At 41.5% G+C, this 23,452-nt stretch overlaps 1 protein-coding gene across 4 annotated transcripts in view; it reads left to right on the top strand.

The window, feature by feature from the left end:
- The window catches only part of SEMA5A (semaphorin 5A), a 505,914-nt gene that overhangs the window by 322,049 nt on the left and 160,413 nt on the right, over nucleotides 1-23,452 (top strand). For all 4 annotated transcript variants that reach the window (XM_074387337.1, XM_003932501.4, XM_074387338.1 and 1 more), the window contains 2 exons: nucleotides 12,768-13,053; nucleotides 17,681-17,816. In XM_074387337.1, the coding sequence (XP_074243438.1) occupies nucleotides 12,768-13,053; nucleotides 17,681-17,816 (422 nt within the window). The remainder of the gene's footprint in view (nucleotides 1-12,767; nucleotides 13,054-17,680; nucleotides 17,817-23,452) is intronic.

Raw genomic sequence — 23,452 nt, forward strand, 5'->3', positions numbered from 1 at the left:
TAGTAGACAGCATTGTCTTCCTGTTTCCCATGAGAAGTAGAAGTTCTGAGGTAGGGATGGTGATCTGTCTGCTTTGCCCAAGGCAAAGGGCTGCTTTACATGAGCTTCTTCCTTCCTCTCTCTAGAGTACTCCTGTGGACAATGCATTCACTTAAGCTGCTGCTTTGTCCACCGTGCACCCCTCCCTGCCTTAATGTCTCTGGGGAAGGGCTGCCTCTCTCCTCTGCAAGACTCAACAATGCAAGACCCAGTAAGTCAAGAGTCATCATTGAGTTGAACAGTGCTAAGACTGTTAAGTATTGCTGATGCTTGAGCTTAACAGTGAAGTCAATCTTGTGTTGCTGATTCTACATCTGAATTACTATCTCAAAAGACTATAGGGGAGGCTTGGCATAAATAAGGGCTCTCATAATCTAGCCTAAGATGAGCACAGAGGTACAAATCATGCATAATTAGAACATGTGAGCAGAGCATAGCAGGCTGTGGCCTTTTGCAACTCTAGGACCCAGAGCTCCAAAACTAATCTTTAGGCAAATGATGTTACTGGCCTGTTCATGGTGATGTCTGGCCAGGATTTAGAGATCCCTGAGTTAGGACCTACCAGACTTCTAACCTCCCCACCACACCTTGGAGAAACCCATCATAAGTATCTGGTATGGTTCTAAAAACCTGCCTTTAGCAAGCCAAGTCCTTTGGATTTTATACTGGAGTTCCAGGTATAATTTCTTATGACACCACCAGCATTACTGATTATATATTGATGAATATACACTCCCTGCCCCGTAATCTGCACCTGTGCAGGGAGACCCAGAGGGTAGCAGGTGCTGTCGCCTGTCCGGACAGGCTGGATTGGAGAGGGCCAGCAGACCTGGTCTGGGCCCTGGAAGCCTTTTTGGGTGCCACCCGTTTCCTCCTGCCTGCCACTGTGACCTGGCTCTGGCTGTTTTTACAGCCCCGGCTCTTGCTGCCTTTCCCATAGGCATGCTTGGTGTCCATTAAGGAGCAATGTGCAGTTCCCTGGGAACAGGCTGCCTCCCTCACCATGTTCTTTTGCAGTTGGTGCTTATTTTGTCCTCAATTTCCTTGATTTTTTCCTCCTGGCTAATTCTGGCTCCTAGTTAGTTTAGTTTAAATTACCATTTTCCCCAGCCCCTGGCGGGTCTGTTCCATCCCTTTCTCCTACTGCTCATGATTGCACTTTCTCCCATACTACTGGCGCTCTTGGTCTGTCTCCTGCCCCAACCTTACAGGACCCCCTGTTTCACTACAGGAGTGCTGCCATGGCCCTCCCGCTCCCTTCCTGCCCTCATCTATGGGCTCCCTTGGCATTAGCCTCGGAAATGCCACATAGCACCTCTGGTTCTTCTTTCTCTTTCAGGGCTCAGCGAACTTTTTATAAAGGGCAAGTGAATATATATTTTAGGCTTTGCAGTTCATATGGCCTCTGTTGCATCTTTTCAATCTTGCCATCATAGTGTGAAAATCTCCACAGTCAATGGATGCATGAGTGTAGCTGGGTGCCAATAAAACTTTATTCACAAAATGGGCAGCAGGTAGGATTTGGCCCATGGGCTAGAGTTAGCTGTCCCCTGTCCTGTCTGGAAACCTCTTCCCCCAGAAAATCCATCTCGCCACTGTTTCATCTCTTTTGAGTCTTTGCTCAAATGCCACCTTCTTAATGGGACCCCTGCCTCATCACCTTATTTTAGATCATAGGCCCCTCCTATCCAGCCTTTTTGACCCTCCTTACCATGTTCAGTTTTAGTCTCAGCCATTATGACCTTTTAATACGTTTTTTCCTTCCACCACTAGAATGAAAGTTCTTAATGACCAGGGCTTCTGTGTGTTTCTCAGTGCTGGGTCCCACATGCTTACAATAGTGCCGGCATTAAAGTAAGCACTGTCAACATTTTTCTAATTAATTAATTAACAAGTGCTATGGTCTGAACGTTTATATCCTTCCAAAAGCAGTAAGTTAAAGTCTAACCTTCAGTGTGAGGGTATCAGAAGGTGAGGCATTTGAGATCTGACTAGGTCATAAAGGTCCTCATGAGTGGGATTAGTGTGGCATAAACAAGACCCCAGAGAGCTCTCTCATTCCTCCCACCTTGTGAGGACACAGTGAAAAGATGCCAGCCGGGAACTAGAAAACAAACCCTTGCCAGGCATCCCATCTTCTGGTGCCTTGACCGTAGACTTCTCTGCCTCCAGAACTGTGGGAAAGAAATGTTTGTGATTTATAAGCTGCCCAGTTTATGGTGTTTTTGTTATAGCAGCTGAAATGGACTGTCTACCATTGGGTAGATATTGCCTTCTTTGTTTCCTCCACTATTTTATGAATTCCTTAAGCAGGGGTTCTGTGGCAGCCTAGCTTTTGTCCTCAGGATTTTATACAGAGTCTGAAATATAGATGGGGATTAATCCGTATTTCTTGAATGAGTAAGAGGTTAGTACTTTAGTACATGGTTAGTACTTTACTACTCACCTGTATTCTGCTAACGGAGGGTGAAAAATGGAAGCTTTGGAGATGAATCACCAGAAAAAAAAAAAAAAAAAAAGCCAAAAGAAGCCATTCACAAATAGCGGAAATAGGAATCATGTTAAACATGGGCAAATATTCTATTAATTGTATATCAGAATTAAAAAGGAACAAAAATATAGATATGTATATTTGAAATTGAGTCAGGTCCTAAAATGTATATCATCTTCCTTTTGAGCCCCAATCTCATGTGGACCCCCATTTTCAGTCATCATTTATTGTCATTTCTCAAAGGCAGTGCAATCCATTGGATAACATTCTGGATGAATCTGGAACATTAAGTTATGTGTTTGGTAATGAATACGTTTCAGAGTCATATTTTTCCCTGTGCCAAAGTCACTCGTAAAACAAATTTATGTGTTTAGAGAAATACCTTAACAGCTTTAATGCATTAAAATATTAATCGTTAATAACCATGTGAAATGATTACTGTAAAGCAGGATAATAAATGTTTAATGGTCAATGCTTAAAATAGAGAAGCAATAAAACTTGCCTTCAAGAAACTGGCAGTCAAGTTAGGGAAATAATAATCCCATGAAAAGGAGAAAATATAGTTCGAAATTAATATTGTGCTAATTGAGTTTATGAGCTCTGAAGGAACTATGCGCTTGCACACAGAGGAACAACTTCAGGAGGAACTTGGAAAAATAACTCTTAAATGAGCCTTAATAACTCAGCATGAACATCTGAGTCCACACAGCCTTATTAACACTCAGAGACCTGCTGGCTTTCCTTCTATGGTGGAAATGGGTACTTATCACACTGGGTTCTCCCAGGGAACTCCACAGTGTTCTGCATTAGCTGAGATTCCAGCCAGGATTTCATATGGAGGTGAACTCACTTGAAATCCAGAAGCATTCTCTTTCCAACAGTATCATTTTTTGTGAGCTATTAGAATTCTAGTTGAGAAAACACTTTGGGTAACAATCTTAAGTTCTATTAGTTTGAAATACATTGATGGTGTTAACCAAGCATTGAGTAGACCCTTGGGTCTTTAAAATGCAATTATTAACCTTCTAATGATTAACGATAATTTACATGGAGGATGAAAATCTCCCCTGTGCTTAAGTCAAGGAGAAATTGTTTCTGCTTGTCCTGAGGAGAAGTGCTTTGTGGAGCTCAGAGCTTCCGCTTGGGACCAGGTGCCAACTCCAAACAGCCTGAGCACAGCCAGGTTGGCAAGATTTTGTTGGGCTCTACCCTGGGGACAGCAAGAGCCTGTTTGGAAGGGTGCACACAGCACAGTACCTGGAGGTGTGACTGGTCTGCAGGAGGTGCTTCCTATGCTGACAAGATTTGCTACAGCTAGAAATTCATAAATGGAAGCAGAGGTCAGAGAACAAGCAGAACAAAGACAAATGAGGATTGGAAATGAAGTATATGTGGGTACCAAAATGCAAATATTTTCAAGGAAAAGAAGCTCTGTAAAGCCAGAATGGAACCAAGATTGCATAGTCAGCAGCCTAGTTTTTATTTTATTTTATTTTTTTTTATTTTACCAAATAAGCACCTGGGGAGATGCTTAAAAAGAATGTACTTGTGAACAATGAGGTTTTTTTTTCAGCATGGCAAGATATCATGGCTGATATCTAACTCATTCGAGTTTAAACTTGCTGGGGCCAGGAGACATGGATGGAAAGTATGTTGAGCGAAGCTGTGTGACATGTGACACAGTGCAATAGGATGCCCTTTCTAATATTCAGGCCTGATCAAGCCTATCAGTGGGCATTGCCTGTTGCCTATGCCACGTGGGATAGCTACATTTCCAACATGGTGCTGTAAATCTAATCTTATTATCTTTGTAGGTCAGAAATCATTTTAAATAAATGGCATCCATGGATATCACCTGCCTGCCGTGTGCTTATTGGAGTATCTGTTACTTGTAGTTATTACACTAACCTCAAGAAGGAGTCACAGTGGCTATGTATAATATGCCAAGTAGATGGGAGACTCCGAATCCATGTCATCTGTCATCCTTCTCACAGTCTCTTAAGAGAGATTACATCATGCTCCTACAGATGAGCACTGTGGGACTCAGAGGGACTTGCCCCCCTGAACACAGGTTGTACCTGATGCGTACCTGAGCTAGGGCTTGCAAACAGATCTGTTGCAGAGCGTGCATCCTTCCTCTCTACGTGCTGTTGACCTTCCCTTTGTTTAGTTGACATTTTAGGAAATACCAACATTACAAGTGGCTTCCATCTCTCTCTGTGTCCTGATGCCCACATTTTCATTCATGAGCTGCCATGGAAGAGGGGTATGGGGACTTTGGAAAAGGTTGAGAGCCTTTTTTTGATGTTTATAGCCTTGTGTATATGATGCAATGAACTAAGGTTATTAAACCCAAAGCAGGAAGGCCTGTGTGGTAATTTAACGCAGAACTTTATGGTTACAAAAGTGTGTTTAAGTGACGCCAGGAGTCCGTTCTCAGGGTGCTCTGAACACACTGTAATGCTCCATCCTGTACGTTGCGCACAGAAGGCCTAAAAGCTGGGAGCCACAGATTTCCTCCAGTCATGTAAGGAACATTCTGTACTTGCCCATACATCTTTTATGACCTTTGGATTTTAATTTGCACATTCCCAAAGAAAAGAGATGAATGAACTTTTCCTTCTCCATTATGAGGATGTTTGCTTGAACTGCATATACATGAAAAAAGGATTCCCTCAGAAAAAATAAATCTACTACAAGAACGGATGCCTCACTGTAGAGACTGTCTCAGGCAGACATGCACTAGAAACTGCTAAAACAATTGAGAAGTGGCTCAACATTCACTGTCTAGAGATTCTAGCAGTTTCCTAGTGACAGCCTTGGAGCCCTCTTGATGTCCTTGCCTGATGACTAATGTTGCTTCCTGTCCTTCATAAAAGCATCGTAGCTTGTAGCATAAATCATGTTGCTATCCTGTGTCTAAAATGCTCAGTTCTATGTATTTCTGTAACTTTGTCTATATATTATGCTATTGAACTTTTTGTTTACCCAGTCAAGGGCCTCTGATGTTTGTTCGTTTACCACATATTGGGAAGTTGGCTGCCTATGTCTGCGTCTTCTTTTTGCCCCAGCCCAGATCCACTCAGAAGACAAAGCCAGAGCCGTCATACACGCTTCCTTATTCCACAGTAGCTTCTTGGGAAGAAATACATCAAAAAATGCATAATGTCTTAGCACAATGTCTTCTTTCAGTAAAATCTTACATGGTTTTCTTTCAATCTTTTAACACAATTTTTAGGCATTAAACAATTTATCAGATTTTTGAATTCAAGTTAACATTCCAATTAGAAAAACTCATAAGTATTAATTTGATTCTGCAGATAAAATGATTAATTCTTCAAAGAATGAACCTGTAAATTTAAAATAGCATCAGAAAAAAATAAACATGGCAAATAGACATTTTCTGTTTTGACAATTTTTAGAAATATTCATGAAATTATGTATAACTAATAGGAATGTGTGGTTTGGCAGAATTTTATTAGAGAGGGCTATGTGCTTGGAATGAAATAAGAGCAGAATGGACAGCAAAGTTTGATACTTTGAGCTAGAACATTTAGACAAATATCCAGTTAATGAAACTCCTACAGACACCAAGATACGGAGGATTGTAGGTGTGAGTTTTGGAATTACACGGTGGTTTACAGAAATGGTACTTCTCATTTGGGGAAAGCCAGCCCATGTCCCCATGGTGTAAGTGATTCCTACTTCAATCAGCAAATCCATTAAAACGATGCATTTTTAATGGATCATATTCCCCAGGAAGAAAGAAGGAATTCAGTGTGCTGGAACTGTCTTTCCAGTCCTGCTACAAGAGTCTTAGCAATACTTTTTTTTCTGTCAAGGGTTTCAGTGAGTGACACAGCTGGGAGTCAGGGCCCAGCTTGCTGTGTAAATGGTTACCAAGGATGTGCTTGGCTCCAGTTCCCCAGTCCCCATCGCACACCACACACCCAGGAGGTGGAATGATAACCTTTCCTTGAAAACTCCTTGGTGTCTCTCCAGTGGCAGTTGAAATCCAAACTCCTTGTTATGGGCTCCTGGCTTTGTCTGGCTTTCTACCTCCCATCCCTTCGATCCTGACAGTGGCCTCATTCCATTCCTTGCCCACCTTATGCTCTTCTCCCAGGCCAATCCTTTTGGCAGCACCCATCCTTGTCTGGGTGGCCCCTTCTCAGCCTCACTCCTCCCATTTCCCCATCCTCTTCTTTCTTATCCTCTATTTCTTCTGGCTTCCCTGGCCCTCTGTACCCTTGTCCTCACTGTAAGCACTTGTTGGCCTGTATTGTTTGTCTCCTCACACTGCTCTTGAGGGCACAGGCTGTGTCTACCAGTTTACTAAAGAGTACTCAGTATCCGGGACAACCCCTTGGGGTGGTGAGGAAATGCCTGGAGAAGTACTCTGGCTGGCTCTCCAGGCTCGTCTGTAGCACAGTCCCTTCCACCGTGGTTTTTTTTTTTTTTTTTTTTCAGATTTGCTGGAATAAGAGTAGATCTTAATTTGATATACAGAATGCATACTTAATGAGTTATCTTGTTAAGTAAATACTGATGATGTGTACCAACATATGTGTTTATATTAATTTATAGAGTGAGAGAGTTATTTTTAATAAATAAAGGTCTATATTTTGATGATTACCAGCCAACTGCTTTTGATTTTCACAATGATACTGCATATTAGATGTTGTTATTGTTACTAAAAAACAGAAAGCAGAGAAAATATACTGGTAAATAATGTGATTAAGTTCATACAGCCAGTAGGTGGAAGTATTGAGCCATATACATACATCTCTATACTCATGTATGTGATACTCACATATACACAGACACAAATGTGTTTATCTCTCTATTAAAATCTATCTATCTATCATCATCATCTGTCTTTTAGTAGAAACCTCAGGTAAAGAACTTTACCAATAGCTTTTTACCTATGTCTATTCAATTTTATTTAATTTTAAGTTATCCGCTTTTAATTTTAATGAATATCTAGATAAAAACAGATTTGCCTTGGAAGCTTCTACAGCAGTTTCATGTAGCTATGACAATGCAAACAATGTACCCAAAAAAGAAAGGATCTAAAATCTGGCTTATAGAAGGCATTTTTTAGCGACTGATACCAACAACTTAGGAACAGAAAACCACTGGCTGTGTGTCATGCCTGAATCTTGTTCCCATGAACTCATTTTATTTTGGTGAAATAGCTTGCTATTTAAAAACTCAGCATGGCTTATTTATGCTCCTAAAATTCTGGTCACCTTTAAGCTTGACATATGTATACTTGATCGTTCATTATCATTATGTGAATTTCTGTTCAATAGAAATTATTCCGAGGGACATTGAGAGTAAATCATGAAACAATCATAATAGCCACCATTTATTGGCATCCTCCTGTGTATCAGCCCATTTAATTTTTACAGCTTTGCAAACTAGGCCCGATTGTCAAATGCAATAACAGAACATATCAGATGTCAATGGTCCACCCGGGGCAGAGCCACAGGCATCACGTACACTCATTTTCCAGCATGACTTTGGCAAGTGTCTCACAAGGTGGCTTTTGACTGCAAAATAATTTATAATAGACTTTGATTCTAGTAAGATTTTTGTAGAGTTAGGATTCCTTTGTGGCTTTAATATTCATTCCCACTGTAGACAATTTTTTTATTCAAGAATGCAGAAATGACAGAGAGAGAAAGAAAAGGTGCCCCTGCCCCAAAACACCCTCTGGAGTTGGGCCAAACACTTTCCAACAGTGTTCTTGTTTAATAAGTCCTTAAGTTGTTTCTTCTTCCTCCCACTTTTTCTTTTTTCTGTGTCATTGATTTTTTTATATCAACCATCTGCTCAATGATCAGATCCATACATTTGAACATGGTGTACCCCCATATTTATGATTTGGGCATTGGAATAGAAAGAATATAGAATGGAAGGCTTTATTTGGATGCTTAGTATTTGGTTTTGTGTGATCAAAATCTCAAAATTTTGGATGCTTTTCTTCGCATCACTTGTAATTACATATATGGTGAGTCACTTCTCAGTACTGCTATCCGTATGGTCACTATTATGTAAGTAAACATGCAAAATGAAAGTTTCTATATCAAGAAGAATAATTCTTATTAACATGATGTATCTTGTATGACATTGTATTAACATAACTCAGTATGTTTTACAAACATTAGAAAAAACAGTTTCTCCATGCATATATTTTTACATAGCAGCTGACGTGCCTGTTGGTACTCTGATTTAGTTAGCAGCACACCTCAGATCTCTCTTTCATGCACTCATATCTGTTGTAGACAAGAAGAAAATGCCTGATTCTCCTCTTGCTTGTTCAGTTCACTCAGGAGTGACAGATACTAGTTTGTGGTGAATTGCATTTTGAGAAAATACAGAACTTGAAGAATGGAAGGAAAACAACATGCATCCTACCATCCTGCCTGGCAAGACTCTAATGTCTCCTACTTCCAAATTTTTATCAATAAATATAAAAGCTATTTGACTGACTGTTTTACAGTTATTCCCACTTTTTTATTGTCTTTGGAAAGGAACAGGATGCTAGCCGGATTTCAAGAAGCTCTACTTTTCAAGGAAATGCATTTCCCTAGTTAATGGCAGGTCACGCAGTCAGGGCCCGGCCTCCTCCTGAAGGATCAGTGTAGGGTCACAGCCTGTGTCTCCAAACGCTCTCTCACTCCATGACCAACAAGACCTGCACTGCGTGGGGAATCGGAGAACAGCACCCACTCCACACAGAATACAAATTCTTCTCTTGTTTTTGCAAACCAAAGGGAAAGCATGTGTTCCGGCATTTCTATCTAAAACGCATGTTGTGATCTTATAACATTGGTTCAGGGTGGTTTGGAGATATGGTGGAGGTTCTCGGCGGAAAGAGGAAACTGCTTCAATCTGCCTACTATTACTCAGTCTTCTGCTTATCTGCAAAAGTGGACATGGTTTGCTCCAGCAGACTAAGGGCACGGCATGACCTCCCAAGAGTCATTTATTGGCTTTCTGGGGCTATGGTGCCGCCCCCCCCCTTGAAACACCCTTTGGAGTTGGGCCAAACACTTTCTGACAATGTTCTTGTTTAGTAAGTCCTTAAGTTGTTTCTTCTTCCTTCCACTTTTTCTTTTTTCTGTGTCATTCCTGATGTCCCTGATATCTGTGGTTTAAAGTTTCCTCTGATCATTTATTGTCTCTCTAGTTGGTTCTGAAACCTCCATTACCTTGTTTCTAAGTAAACCTGCTTATTACTCTCCGTGGAAAGATGGCTGTCCAGCTAAGAGCTTGCCATTGTTTTTCTAAAGCAGAAAATCAAATCCTATTGAATATTGCTAGCATTTAACTGATTGTTTTTTTTTTTTTTTTTTAATTTTTGTAACCACTATTTTTCAGTATAGCGTAATGCAGTGGTCCCCAAACATTTTGGCACCAAGGACCAGTTTCACGGAAGATAAGTTTTCCATCAACTTGGGCTGGGGGGTAGAGGGATGGTTTTGGGATAAAACTGTTCCGCCTCAGATCATCAGCCATTAGATTCTCGTAAGACGTGCACAACTTAGATCCCTCGCATGCACAGTTCACAGTAGGGTTCCAGCTCCTATGGGAATTTAATGCTGCTGCTGATCTGAAGGAAGCAGAGCTCAGGAGGTAACACTCGTTTGCCTACTGCTCACCCCCGGCTGTGTGGCCTGGCTCCTAGCAGGCCATAGACTGATACTGGTCCCTGTCCCGGGAGTTGGTGACTCCTGGTCTAATGGATTGAGGACTTTCCATCTCCTCCCCCATTGCTAGTTATGTGAATTTGGACAAGTTATTAAATCCCTGGGCTTTAGTATTCTCATCTATGAAATGGGAAGAATAGCACAGCACCTAGCGCTGTGAATCTTGTGAGTTCAACGGGCATGTAAAGCACCAAGCGCAGATCTTGGCACAAGAGTTTGCATTCTGCAGATCGCAACTGTTTTTATTACAAACTCAACCTTAAGCTGGAAACTATGGAAGATCTTTTTTTTTCCTTTGTATTTTCTTGTTTTCCTGCTCAGGACTTCTGAGAAACTGGAGCTATTTGCTATGGAGTTTTCATGCCATTTGTCCCCAAGTTAATAGCAGAAGTGGGTAGTAGTCAGTGTGTTTGGTAAGTCTTGGTGGACTCTGCGTCAAACCTCACATACAGTTGCTGGTAACCTAAGTCCCAGGCTAGACACACCTGGACCCTTATACTTTCTGTCTTTGATTTCCCATTTTAGGTAGGGTTTCTTGTTGCTGCTTTTGTTGCTGTTGTTTGTTTTTAGTATAATTCTCAAACACTATTTTTGCTTAGCCAGGATGCAGGATTATCTTTCCAAGATAATTTAGCCATTGTCTTCAGAATTAGACATGCCAGTGATTATTTTCTTTAGACATGGTTTTGGAATTGCTCCATATTTTTGCTTTTGGGGTCTGCTTCATCAAATCATTCTTTAACCACCCCTTCAATATTTTCCTTACTTTCCAAAAACACAAGTTACGAATATGTAATCTGCTGTTTTTGTGAGCATCCCTCCAGGATATTAAAGTGTACTATTACAGTAAAGATAGCTAACTTCCGTCTTTTACAATGTTTTGCAATTCAAGTTTTTTAATAGTCATTCAGGGTGAAAGCAATAGTTACTTGAGAATATGTTTGACAGTTTATAAATTAAAATCAGTTTTTTTCAAAACCTCAATGTATTACTTAATATACTTCAATGACTTACGAATGAATGGTACTGAAGGGAAAAGTATCATACATAAACCATTTAGAGTATATGTTACATTTTTTAAAATGTAAAGTTGGATTAAATTAAAATATTTTGTGAAAATATTGAATATAGGTATTGATTGAAAATTGGCAATAGTCTCCCTGGACAGAATAACAGAGTGGTCAGTGCCAACCCTGTGGGAATGTCTGAAGTCCTCATTTCAGACCTTAGATGATTTTGTTTGTGTGTCTTACTCTTAACATTAATGGCTTATCTTGTGGCCAGATTTTCAGTTGTCCTGCCAATGGCATGTTATTATTGCAATTCAATTGGATCTGCAAAAGCACAAGGCCAATCGAATTGCCCCAGCAAACTAATTGTCCCTAGAAATGTATCTTTGTGAATATACTTGTTGTCGGTATCTTTGCATTAATTTTGAACACCAAAGGTTACTGCCATAATCATCCTAATTTGCACCATAAAATTCAGATGCTTGCTGATTGAATGAATAGCATTAAGAAATAGAGAAATGAGTAAGAATAAAACCTTGTGATTAGAGGTTTAAAAGCAAATATTAGGGAGTATGTGTATCTGAAAGTGTACCATCTCTATTGTCACTGGTTTCAAATAGGAAGTTAGGAAAAACTTCAAATGCAATATAATTTGTTATTATGCCAAAACTCCAAATGCAATATAATTTGGTTGATAATGTATATTTCCTAAATTCCTAATGAGCTTGGTGATTAAAGGCTTTGCCATAATTTTGTCATTTCTGAATCCCCATTTTAAAGCTAATTATGAGACCAGAAAACTGCAAAGCAATGTCTCCATCTCAATACTCTTTCCTCCTCTAAATACATTCCCCAGCAACCCCAGAAATAAGAAAATAAGAGTTGTTTTTCACCGCTACATGGTCACCATAGTAACAGGAACTGCTAAAGCTAATTCCAGACACACCTTACAGTTTTAGTTTTTATTTTCATTCCAAGCAATGAAAAACAGTTTCAAAGTCCTTAGTGAAAGCATATAAATTATGTCAAAGTCACAGGAATGTATGTAAGTTAAGTCAAATAATTTTGTTGTCTTACAGACATATAGGACTGTAGACTCCTATATTCTGAATTACATTTCATCTTTTTAAACATATTTCCTACCTCTCTTTCTGAAGGTTATGTAAGAATTTGCAAATAAAGTAATACATATTGCTCTAAAATGTACTGCAAATCTTTGGTGTCAATTTCTGATTGTTTTAACGTCATATTAATTTGAATCCTAATTTAGCCCAGGATACTTGAATGTGCAGTCACACCAGTGACTTTCCATTATTAAGAATCTGTGTATGACACTGAGTTTCCCAACAGTGTAGCTCATCAAGCTGCTCACAGGGCCTCCGAGTTGTTCTACAGGAACCAGGTGTTATCTGAACAAAACCATATCTCTTTGGATGAAATACTGAGCACTCAAGACCAAAAAGAAGTGACATGGTGTTGAGATTATTTCCTCTTTTCTGTTGTTTCCAGAACCAAACTTTGTGTCATCTTATGACATTGGAAATTTTACCTACTTCTTTTTCCGAGAAAATGCCGTAGAGCATGACTGTGGGAAAACAGTGTTCTCCAGAGCTGCCCGGGTCTGCAAGAATGATATTGGAGGGCGCTTCTTGCTGGAGGATACCTGGACCACGTTCATGAAGGCTCGCCTCAACTGCTCCCGTCCTGGGGAAGTCCCCTTTTACTACAATGAATTGCAGAGCACTTTCTTCCTGCCTGAGCTGGATTTGATCTACGGCATCTTTACCACCAATGTGTATGTAACTTGAAATAATTTCTCTCCCTTCTCTCTTACTCATTCTGAATAAGTCTTCTGTTCTTTGACCTCTGAGGTTTTAAAGTTGCTTTAAAGAAAATCTTTCTTATTTTACTGGACTAACAGACAAAACAAAAGGACTTTTCAGTGAACTTCCTGTTAGACAAAGATACGTGATTTGAAAGACTGGCTTTAGGAAAAATAAAGCAAATCAAGAAAGTTTGTATCTATCTTTAGGATACAGTGACACCAAATTACTCCATTATCAATTGCTCCTTCCTGATTTGCCATTTTGTTCTGGGCACTTTCTGAAATACTGATACATATTGTATGTGTATTTTTTCTATATGAAAGTCATACATTTGCGTATAATGAAAATAGTGTTGTCTGCAGTCTGAAATCCTTGAGATAGTAGGATTCTTGCTTGAACCTTGCTCATATTTGAAACACACATTTTCTATAGCTATATTTTACACTATTAATCTAGAAGATGGCTAACTTGAGCACACATTTTGTAAATGTCAATTATACTTTTAAAATGCGTTTGGGAAAATTATAGTATTTTTTGGTTGGGAGTGGGATGGGGAGTTACTCCTAACTTTAGAATGAACATTATTTTGGCTGGTTTAAGCTTATGAGGTTTTCTCATCTCCGTCACTCTTAGTCTAGTGGAGTATCACATGTCCCCAGGTTTATTTTCCATCCTTAGCTGGTATGCTGTGTAAGACTCAACAGGAGCACATGTGAAACCCAGGAGTCAAGGATCACATTGAGATTCTGATCACCACTTTCCTGCACATGGCTGTCCTGCTGCGGGTTCTACACTATGGGTTCTGATTTGGATTACCTTTGAAACCTCATTTGGTGACTTAGGACTTTTAGCAAAAGCCAAATATTTGTATCCAAAGTAAAGGATACAGATCGGGATGGGTTGGAAGTGCTGATAAATGAGGTAGGATGACCAACAGCCCTCAATTGCCTGAGATTATCCCAGTTTTAGTGTTGATGACAGCCCTGTAGCTAAGGAAACCTCTTATTCCTGGGTGAACCAGGACAACTGGTCACCCTGTGTTGTCTTCTCTGCTTCCTTAGTATTTTAATTTACTTTTTCATCTCTTGGTCATCAGATGCCTGCCCATGAATGGCATTTCTAAAAAGCCACTTTACCTGCCTCTCATTTTCATATTAGCCTTCTCTTCCTGCTCTCTCCACTGCTGAAATTGTGTTAATATTTGCTTAATAACAACTTTTACCCCCAAAGAGTCTTCTTTCTGACATGAGGTTAGAAAAATTAGGCTATTATGGATGGCTCCACACCTACCCTTACTCCGCCATGGCCATCTTTATTTTCGTAAATCTGGTCCTCAACCCAGAGGTTATTTTTCGTCTTTGATAAATTTCTTTAAAAAATCAATTGCAGTTTCTAAAGTTGATTTACTTTCCAAAACCTTATTTAAAAACTAGTGTAGTTCGCAGAAGATAAATGTGCAGTTGCTCAGCTGACATCAGTTTTATGCACAAGGAGAGTGTTGCTTACTTAGCTGTTCATTCCCCTGACTCGGGGGCAAAACAAAACAAAACAGCAATTTCAGAAGTTATAAAAGTACCATGCCTGAACCATTCCAAGATGGTGCATGGTCAATTTAGATAGTTGCAAAAATAAGTTTCAGCTATTTCAGACTATTTGTTTAGTGTTGCAAATTCCCATCATGCCAGAAGTCACCCAGTGTATGGAATCTGTACTGTAGAGAGAAGCACCACATCTGTCCTTTCTCTCTGGAATACTTACTTGCGTTAGATCTTGGGAATGCATTTCTAATATGCTCATCTCAAATTTCACAATATTTTCTACCTCCTTTTCATGTATCAGCATTTATGTTCTCAAAAAATAACCACATTCTTGACAAAGTTTGCTTCAAATGGGGAGAAAATAAGGATGGGAGGTTGTCAGTTACTTCCTACCTCTGAATTAAAGGGCTGTCCAATACTAGGCTGAGCTTCAGGGCTCAGAATGTTGCTTTGCCTCAGTACATTCATCAAGATTTCCCAGCACTAGGGGAAGGGGGAAAAGGTAACTGTTCTGACTCTTTCTATCCCTGGCACTACTGTGTAGTTTTCTCAATCTCTTGAGCATGGGTTGGCCTGCAGGAAATGATGTGCTACTACAATGGAGTCTCTAAAGATTTGGCTTCTTTTCTAGATATCTAAAAATGGTGGCTACCATTAGTTTTTTATAGGATAGATAGTAAACTGTAGAGATTGTAGTAAAGTATTAATATGTATAGATATGGATATATAGGTAGTATGGTTGCAGTGGGAGGTGGGATTTTTATTGCTCTTTGACATTATTACCTTGATTGCTGATAGAAGCCAGGTTGGAACAGGTGGCTGAAGGTCTGGTGTCTAAGTGAGCTTGTTCATGCTGATTCCAGCTTTAAGCTTACTCCTTCTCAAGGTCGTGATCTAGACCTGGGTTGGTTTCACCTGCCCGCGAGTCTGGAGACCCCGTAGAAGTGAGTGAATATGTACTTCCTGTAGGCAGTCCCATCCTAGGAGGAGGGGCAGGGCAGAGGGAAGGGCACAGTGGAGTCACACAAGCCTACTCTCTGTCTCAGAGCATAGCAAGTGAAAGGGTGGAGGGGCAGCCATGAGGTGTGCTTGTACTATACCAATTGTGCTCACGAGGGGATGGGACTGGGACGAGAGGAAGGGTTCCCACAGCACTATTAAAGGATGGTCAGCCTCGCAGCTACTGAGACATCCAGGAGAGTCTGGGTGAACCAGAGCCCAGTTCAGACCATTCAGAGCAGGGTGTAGTAAACAGAAGAACATTAAGCCAGCAGGAAGATTAGGTTCTTCCTTTACCTGGTAGCCACCTGGCAACCCGGGGCCTCATGCAAAGCAGGTACAAATCCTGCTTTATTTCCCTGCAGCGTGTGACTTGGGCTAAGTAAACTCTCTGTGCTGCTGTTTTCTTATTGTAAGTCAGGGTCTTCTCAGGATCTATAGGTTCTCTATGAGATTAAACGATCCCTATCAGGTGCTTAGCAGTGGGCTCAGGGAGATATTATTATTATTATTATTAATATCCCCCATTTGCCTGCCTCTGTACCTGGCCCAAGGCATACCTCTCTGGTTGCTGGATGGGATCGTCCTGTGTCTAGCCACTCTTACTCCAGCATATTTGTTTTCCTGTTCTTACTAAAGTCTACTCACATGTTCAAAGGCCAGCTCTTCCCTGAACTGTGTTTTAACTTCTCCCATTCTCTGTAAGGATAATAGAGCAAAGTGAATACACCCATAGCCGGTGTCCACACCTTTACTTTCCAGAACGGAGTCATGTATGCATTGTGATGTTCCTTGTCCTTGGTGCTGGACTTCTGAAGAAAATGCATCTCTACCCTCAAGGCCATACCCTTCCATAAGGATGTGTTTACTCTTTGCTCCCCTGCAGTAGAACCCTGTCTGCTTCACCCAGAGATAGTGCAAAGGATTGAAAATCCTGGCATTTGGAGTTAGCCTGGGGTTCAAGTCCAGCTTCCCCATTTAGCAGCTGGCTAACTTTGAGGAAGGGTCTTGTCTTCACTGTGCCTTGTTTTTCTTACCTGTAAATTTCCTTCACCTTTTGAGGATTAAATGAATTGGAATTAGTGAAGTCCTGAGAATAGGGCATAGTTCCTATTCAGTAATTATTAAATAAAACAAATCTAAGGTAAGTCTTTCAGGTTTAGATTTTGTTATACTTTTCCTCTGATACAGGAAAAAAATAATTGATGAGAAATGCATGTGATATTGTCTCAGAGCAAGGGAAAATCCATGTAAGCTTTCTTTCTTTATCTTCTCTTCCCCTTTGAGAACCCATGCTGAGCTCAAAATTTAGATTTACTTAACCAAGATAATGTTGCTGTTTCCATACTTAGTCAGAGGGCACTGACCTTCTGAGGGCTCCTGTTTATCACTCTCTCAAAGCCTGAATTCTAAATTATGGCTTCAGGATTTCACATGTCAGTGCTGTGTCAAAGTTTTCTCTTTGACCCTTTGAATTTAAACTCCATTTTATATTAAAAGAAAATACAATGAGTCAGTCACTTTTTGTAAACTACTTTGAGTTAATTTTTTTTTAAAGGATGACAAATATCTTGGTTAACACACACACACACACACACACACACACACACACACACACACACACGGCAAAACTAAACAACTTGCCTGCTACCAGGCAAAGTGACCAGATAAGCAGGTCAGGAAGGGAACTGCTTAAGGCTGATGAGATGCCATCTGCTGGAGGAGGAAGTCTTTTTCGTCCAGAATTTGAAAGGTGAAGCAGATAGCTCTTCAGAATCCCTCTTGCCCCTTTTGCGGCTGAGTGAATTAATCCTGGCTGGCAGGATTACAAGTGTGGGAAATGCTAACTAACCTGGTTTCTTTACCAAGATGTTTGCTCCTCTACAGGGGAGCCGCATTCACACTCTGACTTAAATCCTTTGGGATGTTTAAAAGACTGTGGCCCTGAGACCTCTGGAAACTGATCCAGGTCACAGCTGCTGCCTGCTTCCTAGGGGGAGGGCAGCAGGTGCTTCCGAGCTCTCTGACTGCCTTCTCCTCTCTCTCCCTGCGCTCCCAGGAACAGCATCGCGGCCTCAGCTGTGTGTGTCTTCAACCTGAGCGCCATTGCACAGGCCTTCGCCGGGCCCTTCAAGTACCAGGAGAACTCACGCTCCGCCTGGCTACCGTATCCTAACCCAAACCCCAACTTCCAGGTAATTCTTGGGGGGCAAAGAGCACTGTCGGCATCCCTGTGAAGAATGCAGAAGCCTTGTTTAGACAGGCAAGGGTGATTTAAACCGCGGGTGCATGCACCATGCAGCAGCTGTCTCCCTGGCCCCTCACGGACAGCCCCACACTCGGCTGACTAATGTCAATAGACCCAGGCCCTTTGTGAATTGTGGCGCCGGGACCCAAAAAGGGCCTTTTGTCAGCTGTGATGCCTCGGACTGAGCTGAAAAAGGCCAGCATTCTGCTGCAGGTTAGGAATCCAGGCTTCAATTAGTACTAATGATGCTGGGCTCTGTGTCCTCAGAACCTCTGATCCCTAATGAATGACATTCTAATGAATGGGGTCCAGGGCACAGAGCAGTGGAGACACACAAACAGGGTTAGAGCGCTAATTGGCAAATGTGGTGGGATTCCCTGTTGGGAAGGACAGAATGCCATGCAGGCAGCTGGGGAAAGAAGAGGAGGTGGAGGCCCTTCATGTCTTATCACAAAATGGCAGGAGGTTCACGCTTTCAGGGCTTTCTGAGTCATCCATCTCCCCATGTCCAGAAGAAGCTGAGACCCAAAGAGACAAAGCAATTCACTCACGTTTAGTGAGCTGGCAGGTGTATTTGTCCACTCGGACTGCTGTAACAAAACATCACAGACTGGGTAGCTTAAAAAATAGACATTTATTTTCTTACAGTTTTAGAAGCTAGACGTTTAAGACCAAATTGTGAACAGGGTCATCTTCAGGTGAGGGCTCTCTCTTCCTGGCTTGCAGATGGACATCTTGCTGCATTCTCACGTGGTGGAGAGAGAGACATCTCTGGGGTATCTCTTTCTGTTTTGTGAGGGCACCAGCTCCACTGGGCTAGCGCCTCACCCTTGTGATGTCACTTACCCTCATTTACTACCCTAGAGACCCCAACTCCATATACAGCCACACTGGAGATTAGGAATTTGGGTAGTTCACAGACACTGAGCCCACAGCAGCGGGTTTCCCTGGAGGGCTTTCTGACAGCTTTCTTAGGACCATCATCATCATTGTAGCTGTAAATTTTAGCAAGTCCCAGACACTGTGCTAGATGCTTCAGATAGATCAGCTTGCACACCGGTGGCAGTGCTGTGGTGGGTGATGCCTTCTCCGTGTACAGGCTAAAACACTGGGCCTGGGATAGGTCACCTGGCCAGAGCCACACAGCTGATTAGTAGCCAAGTGAGGATCCCAACTTCAGTTCTCAGATGCAAAATCCCAGCAAACTCCAACTACATGGGCGTTAGTTACTATTACTAATCAGTAGTAGAAGTGGGTCCTATACCTAGGACTCCCCCAAACTGGGAGTGTGGAAAGGTTCAACTATTTTACACTTTACTTCGATTTTTGCAAGGACCATTCAATTCTGGTTGTTTTGAACAAGTTTTGTGTTTGTTGCTATCTTTTTTAGGAGGGAGTTAAAAACACCTGATTTTTAAAAATTGTACTTTACGTTCTGGGATACATGTGCAGATCATGCAGGGTTGTTGCATAGGTACATACATGGCAAGGTGGTTTGCCGCCTCCATTCCCCATCATCTATGTTTGGCATTTCTCGCCACGTTATCCCTCCCCACCCTCCCCAACCCCTGCTGTTACTCCATTAGCTCCCCCACAACTGACCCCAGAGTGTGATGCTCCCCTCCCTGTGTCCATGTGATCTCTTTGTTCAACACCCACCTGTTGCTGTCTTTAAACTTTTGAAGGAGTGAGGGATTAAAAATAAGATGGCTGGCTTACATGTCATCTTTCCATGCACTGCTTTCCTTGAGCGAATTATGTGCGTTTTTATCACACATCTATCTACTGTTCCTCTTTATTGTATATTTTCATCAAAATGGAGAGAGGGATAAAAATGCACGGAAATAGCCGGGCGCGGTGGCTCAAGCCTGTAATCCCAGCACTTTGGGAGGCCGAGGCGGGTGGATCACGAGGTCAAGAGATCGAGACCATCCTGGTCAACATGGTGAAACCCCGTCTCTACTAAAAATACAAAAAAAAGTTAGCTGGGCATGGTGGTGCGTGCCTGTAATCCCAGCTACTCAGGAGGCTGAGACAGGAGAATTGCCTGAACCCAGGAGGCGGAGGTTGCGGTGAGCCGAGATCGTGCCATTGCACTCCAGCCTGGGCAACAAGAGCGAAACTCCGTCTCAAAAAAAAAAAAAAAAAAAATGCACAGAAATAGTTTAGGAGTAAGTTTTGATGACCCTAATTAATGTGCATTATTTACTGTATAAAATATTTGATAAATATAATTGTTAGGGACTGAACACAGAGGCTCATGCCTATAATCACAGTACTTTGTGAGGCCAAGGCAAGAGGATCTCCTGAGGTCAGGATTTCGAGACAAGCCTGGGCAACATAATGAAACCCTGTGTCTACAAAAATAATAATAATAAATTAACCAGGCATGGTGGCAAGCAGCTATAGTCCTAGCTATCTGGGAGGCTGATCTGGAGGATTGCTTGAGCCCAGGAGTTCAATCAGTAAGCTGTAATCCATCCACTGCACTCCAGTCTGGGTGACAGAGCAAGACTCTGTCTCTAAAAATGCAAAGAAGAATGACTCTTAGGATCATGTATTTATTTGGTGCCTTCTACGTGTCCCGTGTTGTATAAATGCATATTTTGTCTTACTTTCTCCTCTTACATACAGGAAATACTCCTTTTAAGAAAGTCCTTTGTATAATAAAATCCTGAAGATTAAATAATTAATAATGCTTACTGTATTTATAAGGCATTTTCAATGCATTGATTTTTTTTCTTGCAGAAGTCTTTACAGTGAACAGGGTGACTCAGTAAACTTTGTAGTCCATTACCACCTCCAGGCAGTGGGTAACCTGGAGCCCGTTTATCTGAATACATTTAGAGCACACAGCATTTTCTAAGGCCAGGAGTGTCTGTTTTTATAATGCCAGTGTCACACTGAAGGACTTACTCTTATTATGGGGTGGAAGCCAGTCCATGCTGCATAATGAATGAAGCATGCAGAAATTGGCATGTGTTTCAGGCAGGAAGCTTGCATTGCTGAGCTTCTCTTCTCTGAGTATCATTTAAGACTCGAAGGGAGCTCAACCTACAGATTATGGTGATTCTTTGTTTAACTCCTAGTACAAGTATGTACTAAGTTTTTTTTTTTTTTTTTTTTATGTTACTCTATTTGGTAACTGTACTGGCAAAGTTTCCTCACTGACATTCATGAAACCATCTAGCCTGGCATAGATGGGGAGTGGGAATTCAATTTCGATGTAAGGATCCCTCTCCAGACATGTATAAGAAGTAACCAACCATGGAAAGTGGTTAGATTTTTAGAACTCTTGTTTTTTCTACTGACATTTAAATTTTGTGTGGTACTTATGTAACCTATGTACTAGAAGTAGCTAATTAATCAGAGAAGCAGAAAGCAGATTCCGGTTCAGGAAGAAGATGGGTTAGGAGAGACGGTGCCTAATATTTCAACATTTAATATAGAAATGTCAAATAAACACAGTAGCAAAACAACAAAAAGTATTATTTTTCTCAGACAAAATATATAAACTGCTCTAGGTGGTGCTTCTGAGCCCCGCCCTGCTAGAGGCTGCAGTCCTCAAAGTCAGCCAGACCCTGACGCTGAGTAAGACACGCAGCAGTCGCTGGTGTAAAACATCACCCAGGCCCGGTGGTACAGCTGCACTGTGACACACTCCAGAATTTTCTGTGCAGCTCTGATTACTGTCATTCAGAAAGGACAGAGTTGAAATGGACAAAGAGAGCCTCAGATGTAGTTAAGTAGATGAGGAGGCAGTTGTTGGAGGAGCAAGTGCAGAGATCTGACTGTGTCCATTAGGACGTGCAAAGCATTTTTTGAGACAGAGTCTCACTGTGTTGCCCTGGCTGGACTGCAGTTGTGTGATCTCAGCTCACTGCAACCTCCGCCTGCCCCTTTCAAGCAATTCTATGCCTCAGCCTCCTGAATAGCTGGGATTATAGGTGCCCGCCACCATGCCTGGCTAATTTTTGTACTTTTAGTAAAGACAGGATTTCACCATGTTGGCCAGGCTGGTCTTGAACTCCTGATCTTGTGATCCACCTGCCTCAGCCTCCCAAAGTGCTGGGATTACAGGCGTGAGCCAGCATGCCTGGCCCGCAAAGCATGTTTGCAGCAGGATGGAAATCAGTAAGAGAACGAAGGGGCCATTAAAATTGGGCACTCCTGCAGGAGATTAGGTGATTATGGGCTTGGCCACCATGCACTAGTGTGCTAGGACAAGAATCAATTCATTGTCTGCGAAACAAGTAAACAAAAGTGCAAGTATTTATTATTTAAAGAAAATAGTAGAATTACTGACCATATTACTTGAAGAGATGTTGGCATGACAACTGTTGTGATTGTAGGGCACGTGACAGCAATGGCTGTGCTTTTACTATTTTTGTTGTTTTCTGTTGTTTTCTGGTGAATCCTGGGCATCACACAGTGCCCCACACAGACACAGCAGGAATCCAGCATGTAAGACAAAGCTAGAAAATTTTTCCGGCATTAGAGAGCTAGGTGGATTGCTTTATGATCCAATACATATATTCTATAACTCTGAGTATTTTTCCAACCATTTGAAAGAGAAGTACTGGGTGGAATATTCACTATAACAGGCCAGCAAAAGAAACCAAGAAGTAGTAGCGTATACCTCAAAACCAAGTCTTGCAATTGTGGCAGATGACCTAAATGAAGTTGAGATAGCGACATATAAATAAAGATGACAAGGCATGGCGATTGGTCCTGCCTCACCCCCGCCACTGAGATCTCCCTGGTAGGTCTCCGATTTCTCGGGCTTCCTTAAGAACAGCAAGAGATTCTCATTTTTATATTATGCCTCCTGGTTTTCATGATACCAGTTTTTTTTTTTTGTTGTTGTTGTTGTTGTTTGTTTTTTTTCGTTTTTTTTTTTTTTTTTTTTTTTTGAACACCGTGCTTACAAAACCTTGTGCAAACTTTACCTGGTAAGTAGGTAACGAACTGCCACTGTGCCTTAGGTATCATCACTGATTTCAGGAATGTAAACCACCAAACATAATGTCATGCTCAGAACTAGAACTCACCTGCGTAGACAGTAGATCAAGCCTAGCAGAGCTTTTTTTTTATTTTTAAAAACATGTATTGACAGACAGTGACACATCCCTGACCTCCAAATGTTACTATTTAATGCTGTAATTAGATAAAATGCCCTAGCACACCCCCTCACCCCCAATAACATCTGCTTGTGTATTCACTCATTGATTCTTTCCCTTTGTTTATTCACTCATTTCCCTCTGGCCACTGAAGCTCAACAGACCATGGAATTGCAGTCCTGCTCCAAGACTGATGCATTTGCCATTTACCGTTAGTTGAATGGCTTCTCTTTAGTGCCAGGCACCAAGCTGTCTTGTTCTTTGGCACTCATAAGGACTTTCAGTTAATTTACAAGTGCTTTCCATGGATTATCTCAGCTGGTGTCACAGTAGCCCTGAGAAATGAGCGGAGTCAGTATCTTCCCAGTCACTGGACAGGTAAAGAGACAGAGACTGAGAGGTGAGACCTCACCTGAGACTATGTGGCAGGACAGTTGCTGCTCACGATTCCACGTGGCTTGAG

Source organism: Saimiri boliviensis, chromosome 1 (assembly GCF_048565385.1).
Source record: "Saimiri boliviensis isolate mSaiBol1 chromosome 1, mSaiBol1.pri, whole genome shotgun sequence".
NCBI classification, from domain to species: domain Eukaryota; kingdom Metazoa; phylum Chordata; class Mammalia; order Primates; family Cebidae; genus Saimiri; species Saimiri boliviensis.